Below are 18668 nucleotides of genomic sequence, written 5' to 3'. Positions count from 1 at the left end.
GTCAGAGAAGCTCTGAGGGCAGTCAGTGTGAAGGACAAAGAAATAGGGTCCACTGAAAGGACAATATAAAGAAGGCCTCAACTTGTCCACATCTAAATACCAACAAGCACAAACTGGAAACATACAGGATAAACATCCAAACAGAATACATATGATCTTTCAGTTCAATAATGAAGACCAAACAACAAACTAGAAGAGTAACTATCAACACCAATGCTGCATGTGGAATAATAATCAGAAATAACAGTCTTTATATCAGCGTTATTACTGATATTATTCAAGAAAAACTGAGTCCAAACTTCTGAGTCCAAACTGATTGTGTGGTCTTAACACACGTCTGTGCCGCATAAATGTGCTATATAATGCATGGAAATTGAATGACAGAAATCTGCTTTATTATGAAACTGCAAAAAGACTAACAACAAGAAAGAAACGAAAGCGTTCACATAATCACACATTACTCTATATTGTCAAACATTATGGCTAATGTCTGTTACTGACATCCTAGAAAGTCAAAATGTATAAAGTATGAACAAGAAGAATGTCATCCAGTGTTACAACCTGCAACACTTACAGGAACATACGCATACGCATATCATACTACACGTTACTACATCATTTGCATGGCGTCAATTCTGGTGTTAAACTTCATACAACAGAATGCAAAGAATAATCAATCTGTTTATGTTATTACAACATCAACAGCTGCATCTCTCATCATAAGTCCAGCAAACTCCTGAAGTCGACAGATGACACCGCCCTCGGTGGACTCATCTCTGGTGGGAATGAGTCTACTCAGTTGTCATTATGTAACTTCTGCTTCCTGGGCTTCTTCATCACTAAGGACCGCATATGGAAGCTAATCAGCTCAAATCAAAAAAGCACAACAGGGGAGGTACTTTCTGCAGCACCTTAAGAACTTGCCAAACACAGCAGTGGTGCACTTCTACGCTGCTATCATTGAGCCCATCCTCACCTCCTCCATCACCATCTGGTGTTCTGCTGCCACTACCAAAAACAAGGGAAACATGCAGTGTAACATTTTCTCTGTGGAGACAGTGATTACTATCCTTCCTGGAACTGTAGTGCTCCAGGACCCTTAAGCAGGAAGAAAAGATTGTGGCTGGCCCCTCATACCCCAGGCACAAACTCTTTGTTACACTGTCTTCTGGCAGGAGGCTGTTGTCCATTAGGACTGAAACCCCATGCCACAAAAACAGTTTCTTTCCATCTGCAGCTGGCCTCACCAACAAGGCCGGAGACCCCACTGACACTGACACTATGCACCAAAACACCAGAGATAAACTGGATTCTGATCAATTGGTTAAGATTTCTTGTTAATGAGTCATCATGTTCTCACAACCACTACATTTCCCAAATTGCCCTCAGGATGTTTTCTGTTTGAGAGTTGGCAAGAACAGCAGATCACCAAACAGCTTGTCAGATATTGTAAGGGCATGCCTAAAGCTGATCCCTAAAAACCACAAATACTCTGTTTTTCTGTCACACCTGCTCGCCAGTGATGTAGTGGAGGGTATACGCAGGTATACAGGGTATATTCAGCTTTTTTTTCTGGTTGCTTACAGTATTACCACATATTAACCAAAAAACCATTGAAATATTTTAAAAAAGTATACCCTCTTACAACCTCCCCACCTACATAGTAGGGCATCCACCTCATTAACTACTACCACTCTGCACTGCATAGTTTAAGTTCAAGTCTTGCCTTGTTTGGCTGTGTCTCAAGACATTTTAAAGCAAAGGTTATATAGTATCCATATAGAGGTCGAACGTTCAAATTACCAGCAAAGCCAGGGTAGAAGGGCACTGCCTGGTCAGGACCACACGAGGTGCCAGTCTGCATCTTTTGCCCATGTACTGATCTCTCTGACACTCTACTGCCGATTGCTGCTTGTTTCTGTGAGTTTGTGTTTGGTCTGGGTAGATTGTTAAAGTGAATTGCCCTACTAAAAAAGTTCTTTGAATCTAAATCTGCAAGCAAATTAACATGGATATAAACAATGCTGGATTTGAAAGACCTAAAAATCCACTTTGCAAATGATTTATGATCAAACAAATGCATTCAGCAAATTAGTTTGAGTGCACTAACTAAAAAAAAACCTCCATTAAGTAGCTGAAAAGTTAATTTTTGTTTTATATTGTTCAATATTACAGAAGTACAGATGCTTATATTGGTTAACATGTTACTTTAAGAAATTGAAACAGTCAGTGCTCCAGAGCAGCAGCTGAGCCTGAATTAGTTTCCTCTTCCCCCTCTCGGTCTCCCTCGTCTCTTTATTTCACTCACCATCTGCTCCCTCAATCTGTCCCTCAACAGTTCCTGTCTGTGACACTAGAGAGCGCTAGTTTCTGTATAATCAACAACATGCACATGTTTATTACAGGTAGGAATAAACTAGGGTAAGGGACTACTTTGAAAATATTCATAGCATAAAGACAAGCAAAAAATTAATACCAATGGTTCTTTTACACGGATGTCTTTTAATGCAAACAATATAAACATTACAGGCTAAACTCTCATTATTACTAGTAGACATACATTTTTCTTTTGTGACCATGTTCTCTCTGTTAGTATTTAAATTCACTTTATGGTCATGACTGCAGTACTGCTCCTAAGTATCCTGATGTTTTTTCATGGTGACAAAGTAGTCTTCGCACTAACACTAATTTTCACTGCTGCTACACAACAGATGGTCGCTGGCGTGAAGCTGAACTGGACATGTAGATATGAGAAAATTAGACCACTTGGTCACCAGGACACACCAGTGTTTTTTTAAGACATTCTTTTTTTTAGTATCAATTTAGAGTAAACCCATAATTAAAACTGTTACCAATATATAAACATAATAATCTGCTGCTTTCATCTGTATGAGGAAAAGATGAGACGGTTGACATGGTGTAATCATGAACATCTGCATGTGATTTGTGTGTGTGTGTGTGTGTGTGTGTGTGTGTGTGTGCATGGACATCTGGTTTCTATTGCATGGTTTATGCTGCCCCCTGTGCCCTTGGGTGCCATGGTTCAAGTTACCTTGAGGAGACACATTGTTCAGGGACTGCTAAAACTTATCTCTATTATCTCTATAATTCACTCATATTTATTATCGTGTGAGCATCCTCTTTACGCATATTTGATGATTATGTTATGTTACAAAAAATTAAGCAATATCTGTATGCAAGCTATACTTCATATATATTCTTTGGCTTACAATAAGGAGAAGGGTCACTGTGAAATCTGTTGAATTGGTGGTTGTAGGGTTTGTGTGTGTGTGTGTGTGTGTGTGTGTGTATGTGTGTGTTTGTGTTTGTAAACCTTTATAAATCCTTTTAAGGTTATTAGTTTTTTGGAGTTAAACATAATTATATTGTTCAAGGTTAGAGTTAGTGTCTCCAAAATGAATGTAATATAATAGTCTGTGACAAACAAGTTCTTTTTGTGCATGTGTGTTAAAGAGATAGCGACAGAGATTAGGAGATAGACGAACTATGTAGTAAAAGATAAACTACCACAGGTTGTAACATGAGCTGGTAATGACTTACAACATGAGTCTTCAATGTTTTTCAGGCCAAGGATCCTTTAGCTGAAGAATAGCATGCAGGGGCGCCATTCTACATATATAAGACAAAATTGAGTTGCACTTGATATGACTCTCTGAATGTTTGCGGGTCATTTCTCGTTTGCGCTTGCCTATAGCTGCTAAGTCAGCAGCAGTTGTAAAATGGCTAGGTGCATCAACCTCACCCTTTACACTTTTGCTGACGGTTTTTGAGGTCCTGCTCAGGAAGTTACAAAATGATCTGCTGCAGCTCACAAGAATGTCTGCACACTTGGAATGATAATACAGCTAACCGACCAATATGTTTTCATAGTTAGCAACTATTAGCTAACTAGTTCACTTCACCGTTATGGATACGAATAACACAGCAATTTAGCGTTACCTAGCTCCTATGATTGCACAGGGATTCATGGGTAACAGTTTGCCTATCACTGAAGATCAATTCTGTAAATTAAATGTTTTTCTATCAACAGGATGACTTCTCTTTGAAAAATATTTTTAAATTATATTAACATGTATTTTCAAACATTTCTTTTTTTTAAGTATATAAAATCTAAATGATCGAACAGGATAATTGCCCATGATTGACAAGAAAGTGAATTGACAGCACATTCTTATTCCCAATCAGACACTGATGGCAAAAGCCACCTTTTGTGTCAGTACGAAATATATATATATATATATTATAGCACGGCATGACAGAACCTTTTAGGATGGTATGACATGCTGATGGTAGGCCCGACAGCACCTGTCCCAGCCCGCATCAGTAAAAGTGCGACGGCACCTGTCATAGGGGGTATGATATGCTGCTGGGCAGCAGGACAGCAACCTGTTGTGATGGTATGATACACCACTGGACGGAGTCAGTTTAAAACACGCCAGTAATGATGTAATATAAGTAGCTGAAAAGTCCCTCTCTGGCAGGTAGGAGGGGCGGTGGATGGGTCCAATATACCCTAGACTTTCACCTGGAAGCCTGCTGTTCACTTCTGGGATAAATGTTAAGTCCAAACCATGATGTTTTTTTCTAAACCTATCCACATGCTTGTGCTGCACAAGTAAATAAATCTAAATACAAGATGTTTTACCAGTGTAAGTCTCTTTTGAAAAAGAAAGTCTGCATCTTGTGAGCACAAACTGGACATTTCTAGTGAGGGAAAAAAAATGTTGTTTGTAATGTAAATTGGCACGTCCCGAAACATCAATAACAGATGCAGGAGGATACCTGGCGCATAATATGGAGATGTGAACTGCACTGACCAAGCGACAATATCTGACGAGGTGGGGTGTAAATGTGTTGGACTGGATGTTTACATTGGAATCATTCTGGTTAAGTTTTATATAGGCTACTACAGTGTGTTGTTGTGTCTCCTTTTTCAAGAGGAAACACAACATATTTCCAACATCTTCCTTAGAAAGAGCTACACTGGATTTTTTTTATTATTCCAAATCTATTAAGTCCATATGAATCTTTATGGCAGCCAGATGAAAGAACATCTGACTTCCATCCATACATAATAAGACAATTTAGTCCATTTCATGCAAAACAATAGACTCCAAACAAAGTGAATTTCCTCTCACTGGCCTGGGATCAATCTGGAAATAAACACATATTTAAAGGGCTGAAGAAAGATGGAAAGAATATGCATATCGTAGAGTTTCCCTACTATTTTTGAAGGTAAGTGATGAGAGAAGCAATCTCAAGAAAGTAAATTCCTGTGACATTCCTGTGAAGAGTTCATGTCCTGAGTGAAAGGGGCTTGGTCCTCTGATCTCCTGATCCTCGCTCAGCGGTGCTCATGACCCAGACAGGAGACAGGGGGATGGACACGGGTGGGGGCTAAGTTAGTGTTGGGGGCTATGCAGAGTCCACCTGGGCCCTGACTTTGAAGTCTCGGTCACCAAAGAATCAATTTCTCTCACTTTAAACAATAACTGCTGCACCTTTTACTAGTCCCTCCATCACATTTCTTTATATTGTTTGCATATGTAGATATGAGTATTCTGTCTCACTCACACAAACACCAGACGTTATCTATATAACCACCTCATATAAACAAGCCTTTGATGTTATGTTGCAAGAGGCATTAATCACATAAGGCTCACACGGTTGTCGGTTCTCAGAGGTAAGTAAAGGGTTAGAGTTCATCGTGGTTCAGTTCACAGATGCTTCTGTTTAGAGAAAAATAAAGATGTGTCGAGAACTAATTCCGTTAGCCACAGAAATTTACATTTGGGCGAACAAAAATGACTGGTGTTGTGTTTCACATGGCTGGGCAGAGCATTGACTGGTCTATTCTGCTGCATCTGCTCTCCACAGACACCTGCTGACACAGAAAAGACCAAAGCATTGTCCGTTTTCTGCAGCAACAAACAGGCAAACAGCAGTAAAGAATATGTTGCTTTATCTGTTTGCTCAATCCTCCTTAGCCTCAACAATCATAGTCTTGGCCTTGTAAATTCCTCACCCCAGCTCTCCAGCTCAGCTGTAATGCAATGTGGCCATCTGCTTGTTCCTTTCTTTCATCTATAAAACATTTTATTGTCAGATGTCTGACACAATTGCACCACACAACAACCACCCTACATAGGACATGTAAGTAATCTGGTGTAGACCAGATTCAAAGTACACTTTTCTATGCATTTCCTGACTTGAGTTATGACAAGCTCTGAGGAGATGATGTAGCCCTCGGACAAATATTAAAAGCAATAACAGGATGGAAGGAATATGCTTACTTGCTTTATTGCCAAGAGTTAGATTAAAATATTGATGCCACTCACATGTGAAACATGAACAGCTAGTTTGCTAGCTTAACAATAACACTGGGAAAACATACATTGTGAGGTTGCCAGTCACTTCAGGAAGTCACTGTGCTCAGCCAAGAATTGTTCACCAAATAAACCCCTGTGACAAAAAGTGTTTTTTTTTTGTACAGATTTTGTTTTCGTATCAATTAAACTAATAAAATATGACATGTACCTAAGTAAACTATGAAAGCAGGGATGTCCCTATCACATATTTTTTTGCCCCCGATCCAAGTCATTTAATACTGAGTATCTGCTGATGCCGAGTCCAAATCTGATACTTTTGTTTCCAGTTGATAATACAGCTGCACAGTACACACTTTACAAAGGCTTCTTTATTTATTTTTTATTAGCCTTTATTTATTTTAAAAAATAAAGTTTAATATAAAAAAAAAATAATAATCTCGTCGGCCTCCTCGCTGTCTCGAGGGATGTCTCTGTCCCTTTAAGAGTTCAGCGTTTGTTGCTCTGGCAGTCTGTGTCTCAATCTGAATGATCTGTAGTCTGCTGAGTGTTTATTTTCTTCGTTTGCACATCTTCTGGGGCAGATTACCCTTCATTAATGAATAAGCCATGTTGGCTTTTTGCTCGCGGGGCTTGTTTTACTTCACAGTGAAGAGTGTCGCTGTCGTGAGCTGCGCACTGGTCTCCTCTGCTCTCCCCGAGTCAGGCGCAGAAACACCATGTGTTATAGCTACAAGAAAAACATGAGACTCTCGTACTGAGCTAAAATGACACGAGCCCTCATAACTTCAATAAATACCATATATAAAGAGTGTCATAGTGCAGTTTGGTTTATGGTCTGTGGTGTTTTGCTGCAGGTGGGGCTTAGCCGCTGCTCAGCTGCTGCTCTTAAGCTCAGCAGACAGGAGAGACAGACAGCTTAGTGGAGCAGAGGTGACGAGGGCTGTGCTCCACATTGCTGTGCATGACAGTCAAAACATCTGTGTAACAGCTGACATAAAACAAAGGATCAGACCCTCTGCAAGCTAAATATTCCCTATCTCGATCAGTCTTGATCAAAATGTCTTGATCATCGCCTGGTCCAATGTTTGGGATTTCATCGGGACATCCCTATGTAGGAGTGCTGGTAGGAAGATTTTTAACTTTTAGCAGAACAAGGCTGTTTCCCCTTATTAGGAGGGAAGGCGTTCAAACTAGTGTACACGATTTAACAAGTTTTGCTCATTTAATGCTGTCATGTTGTGGGTAGGTTGCTGCAATTTTTCTCTTAGTCAAGAGGAGGGTTAAAAGAAAACAACCCAGCTCACCAACTCAACAATTTATGTACCGTCCCTAACTGTCTCCTACCTCTTGCTTAATTCTTAGTGAATAGATAGAGATTATTGATCTCAAGGTGCTTTCACACCTGAGCTGTTTGGTCTGTTTAAACTGAACCCTGGAACATTTTTCGGATAGAGTGGTTGATTAAGGGTAGTGTGAAAGCTAATGCGAACTCTTGTGAGTATCAAATAACCAAAGCTGGTCCGCTGAAGAACACAGGTCTTGGTTTGCTTTCAGGTGCAAACAGTTCCACGTGTTTGGTTCACTGTAGATGAGACTGCAATCCAACCCAAATATCGGAGGTGAACCAAGAAAACAGTAAATTGTGTTGAATGTGAATTGCATTTATTATGAATTTGGAAATCAGTATCAAGTCAGATAGTAGAAGGTGTATAAAAATAATGGATGTAGCTTCCATGACATCAGCAGACAGCCTGTCACTTAAGCAGCCCACTCTTAGTTATATGTAACTTTGGCCCTACTAATATAATCGTGTGAGGTATACTTGTATAAAAATTCCCTGAACAGTTGTCATGAACATGTAAAAGTAGCTATAGAGACCACAACTGTTTTTTGTACCAGGCTGTAAATATGTAAACCAATTTATCATGGGGGTCTATGGAGAATGACTGGCTTAAGGAATTGCAGTTTTTGGCACTTGGCTTAATTTTCCAGCCCCAAAGGTTGCCTCTTGGTACAGTTGAGTCATATGACGACAACACAACCTCTCATCTTATCGGTACTGCCTCACTTTTTTTTCCATTCAAAAGATGAAATGCTCAACTTGTTGTCTTGTCAGCGGCTCATATTGCCTTCTTCTAAATTATTTGATTGATAGATACACCAAAGCAAAACTAGAAAACCACAGACTGCATAAATTTGGTCCTGCTCAAGTCCCCAGGAAGTGCGCCATGCGTTGATGCAAAATTTACCTAGTGGCCGAAATTGGAATTACACCATTTCAGTCAGTTACATGATGACACTAGCCAAGAAAGACTTTTCCCCATTTGCTAACATGGGGAAAGAGATGTCTGTTAATCAGTAAATATTTTTTTGTGAGCATCAAAGTCTCTGTGAAACATCTTCTATCCCTGTCTGGATGTAAACCATCTGGTTTGATAACATTTGGAGAGTCTAAAAGAGCCACAAAATTAAATTTTTTTAGACCACCAACTTCACACAATCGTGCCAAACTAAAGGTATACTAGTGTCCTAACTCTTACAAAGTGAATAAGCCAAGTCAGATTGAACAGCTACAGCTCTTCCTTTTGCTGCAGTATGCCATGACATAAGTAGTTTATTTTTACACATTTGGTGTGCCAACTTCACATATGGGCTGTGTGTCGATCTGGACACACAAGCTGTGGGTTTCTACCCTAGATGAAAAAGTACATCCAAACAAAACACTTTCACAGAAAAGATTCCGTGTGAAATACTTAAAATGTTTCATTTTAAAACAAATAAGCTCTAGACACACACCCCCACCACAACAAAAACATGTTAACCTATCTATCAAACAGTCACACTTATCTTGTCAGATTTTTGTAAAGGCAAAAAACTGAGAAGAAGATGGAGAGGAAAAAAAGGATAACACTTATTTAGATGGAGCTTGTGTTGGAGAAAAGATACAGAGGCAGGAAGAGGCCCACATTGAGACCAGACAGACCGTCACATATGTTTTCATTTAACCCTTTACAAGATGTAAGGTTGCTGGAGAGGAATGGAGAGAGTTAGATCCACCCCTGCTACAAAACTGTGTCTGTCACAGAGATTTCTGTTAAGTGGGCTAAAGGGTTTCGGTGCACTATTTTGTTATCCATTTATCCAAATAATGCTCAAAAGAAAAAAAAACTGTGTTTGTAAAGTATTGTCAAAGTAATGTCAAGAGTATACTACTGCAAGATAATAGTTTAATGCTAAAAGCAACTTTAAAAATGACATAACCCTTTACAGACCTCTTCCACTCTAATGGCAACTACAGTAAGCTGACAACAGGGATCGATTTGGATATGGGTTATCAATTATTTAACAAAAAAAGCTTAATACATAGTAAATAACAATTTACGAGACTTATATAAACCAAACTGCACAGGCACACACACACGCACACAAACTCAGGTGCTGTAAAAACAATAGAGGGGGTTGCAAAGGTGCAAATGTCTAAATATGGAAGAAGTGGGGTTCAGCTGGAAGAGACGGAGTGTGCTGCACACAGATGGGAACAATCCCCCACAGCCACTGCATCTCACATCACTCACATTAGTGGAAAAAGAGGCTCCAGAGTGTGGGGTGGTGGGTGTGCTGGGCCATGCCTGAACGAACAAAATGGGGTGCGGGCGGGTGGATGAGGGGGTAGCCATAAAGTAAGGAGTGGAGAGGGGGGATGGCAGAGTGGAAAGGAGAGCAGGGAGGGGAGGAAAGTTTTTTTTTTTACAAAGAGTTTGTCAGAGTCCCCCTCAGTCCTGAGCACACTCTAAGAGAGAGAGAGGGGACAAGGAGGGCGAGCCTCTCAGATCAGGTATGTGTGTGTTTCTTTATGTGTGTTAACATGTGTCTGTCTGTCTCTGTGGTATTTATCTATGTAACCTTATAGGAGATGAATAAACGTGCTGATAGAGTCATGTTTTTGTTAGCTTTTTTCTGCTTCTGCATATCATAAGGTAATTATTGGATAGTTTCCCACAATTTTTGAGGCAGCAGTGAGAACTATTAACAAAGATGGCATTCATGGCTAGTTTTTTTCTTTTTTTATGCTTCCTCTCTGGATTCCCTGTGGATTAAGACCCCTAAGAATGTACCTCTCTGCAGGCATTTCCAAAACAAAGTCAGTGAGCTGCACAGTGCTTTTGACTTTCTTATTAATGTTGTCTTCTATTATTTAAATATAGTTTTAAAGACTGAGAAAGCCAGGGAAGATGTATTTCATATGCATTTTTGTAATTTAAATGAAAATAAACTTTCACTTGACTGTTCATTTAGCAGCTACTAAAGATCATCTCTAATGGTTTGTGAGAAGTTGTGCTTTTGCAAAGTTGTTTTTTCAAATATTTACGCACCTTAATAGACATTTTATTCATCCATTTTGGCAAATACTGTGCCTCCATATTATGTAAGAGAGGAATAAGCCTTTAGTGCAGACAGAGTCAGCACAAGAACGCTTTTTATACCATCTCTTTACTCTGAGCTGTATCTGTTTCAAAATGTTTAAAAAGAAATTGTGATTTGCGAATACCTCCATCTCCGTTTTAAATTGTATTGTCTTATCTCTCTTTTTTTGCAGTGAAGATTTGTGCGACTGTGACAATGCGTGTGGTGACTGTCTTCCTCTTGTCTGCCCTGCTTCCACTCTCTCTCTCCCAACATGGGGACCCCTTTGCCTGGCTGTATGGCCCGCGGAGCTTGAGATATGGCTTCCTGCAGGCAGACACCTCAGGAGGGGAGTGTCCAGAGGAGTGTGACTGCCCCCCCTCTTACCCAGTCGCCATGTACTGTGATGGCCGGGGCCTGACAGCCATGCCAACCATCCCCTCACGTGTGAAATACTTGTACCTCCAAAACAATGCTATCACAGCTGTGCCAGACTCAGCTCTGGCAAACGCAACCAATCTGGTGTGGCTCATGATGCACCACAATCAGCTAACATCTGACGCCATTAGCAAGAAGGTAAACAGACATCTGGTCTGAGTTGGATCCATCCATACATGTGAGCTCAGGGCATGAGGTGGTGATGCTGGTTTAAATGGTTGTCAGATGGCTGGCACGTGGCTCACAAAGTGCAATTATTATGGGGAAAGTCATGATTTTTATTGCTGCATATGTGATTTGGACATGTGGTTCCCAGTTTAAAGTCCAAATTAAATTAATTAAGATTAAAATAGGGTGTTTTATGAGCTAAAATCCTGGCATGTGTTCTCCTTTGAGAAAACAATCTGACATCAAAATTGAGACATTTATGTTTTGATTTCATAATGGCTTTGTATGAATTTCATCATAGTACTGTTTAGATGCAAAAATTTCAGTTGGTCAACTCTATCAGTGGTGATGCAAAATGATGACGGTAAATAAGCATCCACAATCTTAATTTCCTGCACACTATTGAGTGTCCATTATATAAGGAGTGAACAAGGAAGTGATTTCTGGCAAAGCAACACCAGACCCAAAAACTACTGCAATATGTTCTCAACTAACTTACATAAACCTTGTCCTGTATCATAGCTTGTTAAACAACTGACCAAACTTGCCCATGACTTTAGCTACAGTGCAAATTTAGAAACTGTTTACAGTGCAACTTTAGAAACACGTACACAAATATTTAAAAAATCTGATATTTGCCCTCTCCGCTTAATATTTTCTTTTGTCAACACGGCCTTTGTTTTATAAAATATCTCCGTCCACACTAGCATGCAAAAATGACCCCAAATGGTGGTTGGCGTAAGCCGTCTCCCACATTCTTCTCTTTTCGTAAAGGCATTAGAGTGTTCGGGCTAACATAACCTTTTTCGAAGCACCTGGAGATCTCATCACCATTGATTCCCTTTCGATTTAACAACAAAGGAGTTCACTCAAAGATATGATTGATGCTCTTAAAATTGCCTCACTACCTGCTGGTTTGACTGGTCTTCATGAGTCAAAACTGTTTCTGGGTAACTTTATACTGCGGACACTGAGGTAGACCAGCATTACTAAGTAAAAGTTTATGGTAGTCATTAGTCCAAGCAGTCTTAATAAAATGTTAGCAAAGTGCTAGTCCACTGTTGTGGCTTTTTTCAGCATATGCTCTTTGCAAAAAGCAACAATGGGCATGCCCAAATTAAGGAGATGAGGTCATCCTTTCCCAAACATCTCATTTTACTTGCCCATATGACTAAAAGTAACCAGAGTTTTGACAAATCCTCACCTAAGAAGGCATTTTAAAATATCTCCATTTCAATGACTTAAAACTCTATTAGCATGTAGACAAGAGGCCAAAATGTAAAGGAAAATATCAGTTTTTAGAAATATCTGTATACATGTAGACATGTATCTATTGCGCCTGCCAGCACTCGGCTAGCAGGCCTTTAAAAATTAACAATAAAAAACTACTGAATAACTAATGAATTTCAAAACACAACACTGTTCTTGACTGCAAAATTGGAAAACTCAATGTGATTTTAGCTGAACTTTTGAATGCTGCTGGGGTAATTATGCAGATGTTAATGAGTTGTTCATCCTCTATGTCATTTTGTAGGCATTTTTGCAGTTGGGGAGACTGGAGCGTTTATATCTACAACACAACAATTTGACCAGCTTTCCTCCAAACCTCCCTCGCACCCTGCGAGACCTGAGAATCAACCACAACAAGATAGAAAAGGTAATGCTTTGCATAGTTTTATATTCATGCAGAGAGCCTCTCGGTACTTGTTTTGGCTGTGAATCACACACACATTAGACTTTAAAATGATTTCTACTGTTGCCCAGGTAACACCTGCAGACTTGGAGGGAATGGAAAACCTCACTATCCTGTATCTCCATGACAACGCTGTCACGGACATGGGCACATCACTGAAGGCACTCAGATCTCTCACACTGCTGGACATCAGCGGAAACAAGTTGACGAAGGTAACTGTCTGTTTGCAAATTGAGTAAAGACAATCCATGCAGACCTCCCACAGCATATTCATGAACTGATCGCAGGTCCCGGAGGCCCTGCCAGAGCAACTGCACCAACTCTACATGGAGTCCAACTCTATTGATTCTCTGCCTGAGGGCTTCCTGGGTGGTTTCACTCAGCTGCAGTACATCAGGATGGCTCACAATCAGCTAACAGACAAGGGCATCCCTGCCAACACCTTTAACGTGACTGGGCTGGTGGAGCTGGACCTGAGCTTCAATAAACTGGAGAGAATCCCCCTAGTGAGCACCACCCTGCAGCATCTCTATTTGCAAGCAAACCAGATCAAAGGTAAAGTGCACACACCTTTCATTAGCATAAGCGTCTTTTTATGACATACATCTTAAAAAAACTATTTATTAAAGTTACTAAAGGAAGTTGAAAAAAAACCTTTCATGATCAACTTCTTTCTGTCAGTCAGGTTCTGGTTCTGGACACAGTTCTGGTATGTGCTCTTTTCATTGGTTTGTGGATGGGCGCTGTTCAAAATGACCTGCTGCAACATGTTCTCATCTCAAATTGTCACATGTTGCCGCTTTGCAGTGGACTTCCATGTCCACATATCACACTCTAGGCATCCTTCTGCGTCTGCTGTTGACGGTCCAGTATGGCACTAAAGTGATGTAAACATAAGCACATGGTGGTACGCTGCTGCACGTAGTTATGTTTAGACAACACAAGAACATGGCAATGGTGCGACGTCAGCAAACGCACATGCTGGCATGGATGGTTAGGTTTAGGCAAAAGAGGCACATGGTATGGTGAAGAAAAAAAACGACATTCAGACGGAAAGGGAACACTGGACAACCGTAGAAAAGACCAGGGTTTGTTGGATTCATCCCCCACCCCTCCCCTCCATCCTATAGGGACCTTTATGCTCCTTATATTATACTGTTACTGGCAGCATTTCATTCTGATGCCATCCAGTGGTATATCATGTGCATGTGACAGTTGCATTCAAAACTAATGCTCAGCATCCACATATCACGCTGCCACAGCAGATGCTGTCCACCAGCATATAATACCAACACAAACGGTTCCATCTGTCCACATCCTCAGCGAACACCATCCAGAGGACATCATACATAGCGAATGATGGCTTTTGGCATCATCAGCTTACACTGAAAGCGCTGTAAAAACGGCGGTATTTGACAACTTTGGAATGAGAATGGGTTGTCTCATAAAATGGTTCGTATGATGCCAACAAATTAGTGCTCCATGAATGACGTTATATACTCAACGTCAAGTTACGTCGCTTACGCGTAGGAAAGAATCATGATTGGGCATCATAAAATTATTGAAGTTAGGTTAGGTTTGGAAAAGAAATATGGTGATGACATACCTTAAAAAATCGCTTCAAGTTCACTTGGTTTCACACTAGACATAAACACCTGTCTCCTGAGGAAAAGTCTGGTGTTTGTTTGACCAATCCACTACCCAAATCTGCCTGCTTACATGAAGTTTTGCTGTTAATACTACATAGCATTTTACTGCCACCAGCCAAGTAGTAGTCATTTGCTGAAAAAAGGTGATGTCACATGCTTCTGTGCACCTATCAAGATTTAGTAACATTTGTAAATAAAAATCAGACAGCTTTCTGCTGTTTCCAGATAATTGTCAATCTAATCTGATTAAATCACACATTAAATCCAGATTAAACAGATTATCCTAAAAACCAGAAATTAAGGATGTTTTTTCCAAAGCTTTAACTCAGTTTTATCCAAAAAATATTCTTTCAGCAGCAGTTTCATTTCCTAGCTGATTCTTAGGGTAAGTATGTCGATGTTTGTTTGGGAAGACACAAATACATTCTTTCCCACCATCTGTCCCTCTAGAGTTCACCCTGGGCAGTTTCTGCAGTGTTGTGGATGTGAGCAACTTCTCCAAACTCCAGACGCTGCGCTTGGATGGGAATGAGATCAGTCGCGAGGACATCCCTACAGAGTCATCCGTCTGCCTGCGCCAGGCATCCACCATTGAGATCTAACAGTGACACAAAGTGTGGCTCTCTGCTCACAAAAACAGCTCAGTTTACAGCATGAACCAACAGTATGACATATTTTATGTGTGGCGTGCCAAAACCAAAGCACAGCAGGGGCGACAACGCAATTTAACATTGACAGCAGGTGGCAGCAGTTCTTACTGTAATATCCAATATTCACATCACAGTGAAAGCAAAGGTCGCAATATGTGGTTATTTGCATGAAAGCATTTTACATCAATAACCAGATATTTCACATTTCACAGCTAATTTCTATGAAGTATAAACAATTCAATATTTTATTATTTTTCCTAACAAATTTGGATAAATGGCTGGTATTAATTGATCAAATAAATGTAAATGAGGCATATAAGCCTCATTTCATTGCAGCATGAGCCAGGTATGAAGTTCCTTTTTACAGTATTGAAAATGATCTTTTTTTATATGTTGCTGTGAGGATCAGTGATCTTTGTAATCAGTGTTTTTAGCTGTCTTTGTCTCTCTTCCTACAAAGCATGCCTTCCATTGTTTTGTCTGATAAGTTGATGACAAAATGTTATGTATCATGTATGATGTGAGTTGATCGTTTTAAATCATTAGCTGTTGTAGAAGCATGACGATATCTTCATCATTTCTCTGATGACCATGTCCCAAAGTAATTGCCATTGGGTACATTATTTTTTTCTTGGTGATTAAGTACTGTGACTGTTTATTTTTCTTCTTTACAGTGAAACCTTTTCTTATAGATGTGGATACATATCTATGTACCATGTGAAACATCTTCATACTGTACTGTTGTGGGTTACACTACACAAAGGGCTTTAGGTGTATGAAATATGATTCTCGAGTTACTGTATGCATTGCATGGATTGGTCATCATACTGACAAAGGGTTTATGTGTATGAGCCTGTTGTGGAATAAATAAAAGTTTCAATTTTTAAGAAGACTAATGTATTTTTTTGTCTTTTTAAGGCCCAGACAAACTTATTGTGTTTAAATGTTGATTCTAATAGGTTGATTTTCACAGCCTAGTAAGATTAAGATTAATTAAGATTCTACTCACTCCAAAAATATTTACATCCATTGTTATATTTAAAAAGTAAAAGACAATAAAAGCAATTGAAAAAGTGTATGCTCATATCTTTCTGAGCTGACTAACTAACTGATGACACCTGGGATATTATCCTAAATACCAGGGCTTTAAACTCAAGGCTTCAAAATAAAAGAACTTCAAAATATAAACATGAAAGATCCACTTCTCAATGGCTGTTGCACCAGTGAACGAAGACACAAACAAACTAGGCTATCAAGGACCAACGGTGCAGGACAAACTGCAGTGACTGTGGGGTGACAGACCCTCATTGACGGCCCAGCACTGACCGACAGCCAACCATCTGCTTGTTGTGTCAGGCCTTGTACATCCTTTCTTAGTAGTGCTCTAAAATTCCTGTCTTTGTGTGTATGTGTGTGATGTGGGTTTGATTCAGTGGTTTTATGGACTAAGAATGGACTGAAGGAGAACAAACAAAGAGGAACTGTGATATAGTTTGCTAAGGACAGAGTCAGCTTTTGTTCGTACTGAATGGACGCGGCTATCTGTTGAATTAAGGCTTATCTAAACACTCACTTGCTGTTAAATACACACAGGCACTTGTTGTCTCAAAGGTTAATGTGAAATATTTGAGGAAAAGAAGTTGAAGAGGCCAGTACATCTGAAGAGGAAACCAAATAAAAACAAAGAAAAAATTAGATAAAAAGAGGGGACCGGAAAAAGGCAAAACGCTGTAACTAATGGTATGTTTGTCCACTAAATAAAACCAACAGATAACACAGAGGAGTGGTGTTTCACAGGATGCCGGCACAATTAGGATACTTTAGGCAATGAACTGAAAGAAAATGCTTTTTCAACCATGCCACAAAAACAAATTGTCATAGATTGAATTGACTGCAAACTACCACTCTGTGAGGCCTGATTTAAATGTTTCTACTGGGTAAAAATCTCCACAGAGATATATTTAAATATATTTTAATACCACCAAAAATACCCAACAGATACTGTTGACTGACTCCTTTTCGTCACATTCAATCCTTTTTCCCCACAATGATGTGTCATTATCTTTTTTCTGTGTCCTTAATAAAGTCTTTTTTATGTGTCCTTAATAAAGTCTTTTTTATGATTATGATTATGATTATTATTATTATTATTATTATTATTATTATGATTATTATTATCTGTAAGAAGACTTATTTTCTTTTGATCATGAGGTAAATGCATGACAATAAGTGAGTCAACAGGCTGATCAGCTTAGCTGAAGAGATAGAGCTGTCCTGTATAGTATCAGGGCTAAACCCTCTGTGTGTCAGCTGGCCAGTGGAACAGTCACAGGACACAGGATGTCTATATTTACATATTTCTCCATAACTATGTTTTGTAATCTGTGGCCACACCAGCAGATAATGTCATTACAGCTAGTATATATTAGAGCTTTTCAGTGTCCGAGTTGTGGCCACACGTCACTGACCAAAATGGCTCCAAAACCAAAAAAGCATCAAGTAAAGTATATTACACACATGCATCATGAGCAGAGAATTAACCACACCCTGTCTATGTAAGAACCTAGAGGTCAATGATAACAGATGATGCTATTCTCTCCACTAAAAACGTACAAGCCAGTTTCATCTGTCTTTCAATACAACAGATCACAAGAAAGTTGGTTATTGTAAATAACACATGCTCTGTCATTCAGCCATAACCAAAGCATAAAAAATGTGGGTGTAAAATACTTTCATGTGCTTGATTTAACTAAATATGTCCAAATGAATTCGGTTGTGATACAGTTTGTGGATGTGTTTGATGGCCAAAGTTAGACTGAACCAGCAGATCGTCACCAGTGTTTCTCTTTAGAGCATTAAACCAACTGGAACAGCCACAAATGTAAATGTAATCTCCAAGACAGTATTCCTGTATCATTAAGCTTGAATCTCTTAGAGTAAATAGATGAAGGCAAATGTGCACTTTATGAAACTGTTATTTATTAACAGCTTTATTAACATGTTAACATTTTTTGCTACAAAAATTAGTCAATCTGGACTTTTTGAACTCAGTGATAAAAAAAAAAAATGCCTTGTGCATCTGCTGAGCTATTTTAATTATGATCATGCATATGAGCATTTGATTTCACAGCCAAATTTATTTAATTGTCACAATTAAGCTCAAGTATCAAAATTTGGTTTGAAAGCCTGAATTGAAATCTGAAATATGTCAAATATGGTGAAGATATTTTCCTAACTGTAGCTAAATGTTAAAAAAAAAAAAAAAAACTCCAACAATATAAGACTCGAAATATATCCATTAACAAAGTTTGCTGAC

General features: G+C 39.3%; 2 protein-coding genes across 3 annotated transcripts in view; one reads left to right on the top strand and one right to left on the bottom strand.

Annotated features, from left to right (window-relative positions):
* LOC121951287 (lumican) overlaps positions 1-18668 on the bottom strand; it is a 48318-nt gene that overhangs the window by 10549 nt on the left and 19101 nt on the right. The gene's annotated exons all lie outside the window — the stretch shown is intronic.
* Positions 10067-16233, top strand: fmoda (fibromodulin a). Of its 2 annotated transcripts, none has more exons than XM_042497691.2 (6): positions 10067-10185; positions 10948-11330; positions 12895-13017; positions 13125-13265; positions 13341-13608; positions 15153-16233. In XM_042497691.2, exons 2-6 carry the CDS (start codon positions 10971-10973, stop codon positions 15302-15304), a joined length of 1044 nt encoding a protein of 347 aa, XP_042353625.1. In that variant the 5' UTR covers positions 10067-10185; positions 10948-10970; the 3' UTR covers positions 15305-16233. The 2 variants fall into 2 exon arrangements, with proteins under 2 accessions (XP_042353625.1, XP_087941124.1); XM_088084998.1 differs by lacking the exon at positions 10067-10185 and adding an exon at positions 10471-10491.

This window comes from Plectropomus leopardus, chromosome 2 (assembly GCF_026936395.1).
Source record: "Plectropomus leopardus strain MGB_pleo_1.0 chromosome 2, ASM2693639v1, whole genome shotgun sequence".
NCBI classification, from domain to species: Eukaryota; Metazoa; Chordata; class Actinopteri; order Perciformes; family Serranidae; genus Plectropomus; species Plectropomus leopardus.
Note: the sequence above shows the minus strand (reverse complement) of the source record. Positions and strands in the feature narration are given on the sequence as shown.

Excerpts from the sequence above, each read along its gene's own strand:
- fmoda (XM_088084998.1), top strand. Across the intron at positions 13,266-13,340 it reads GCGGAAACAAGTTGACGAAG|GTCCCGGAGGCCCTGCCAGA; the intron begins GTAACTGTCTGT and ends AACTGATCGCAG. Across the intron at positions 13,609-15,152 it reads GCAAGCAAACCAGATCAAAG|AGTTCACCCTGGGCAGTTTC; the intron begins GTAAAGTGCACA and ends CTGTCCCTCTAG.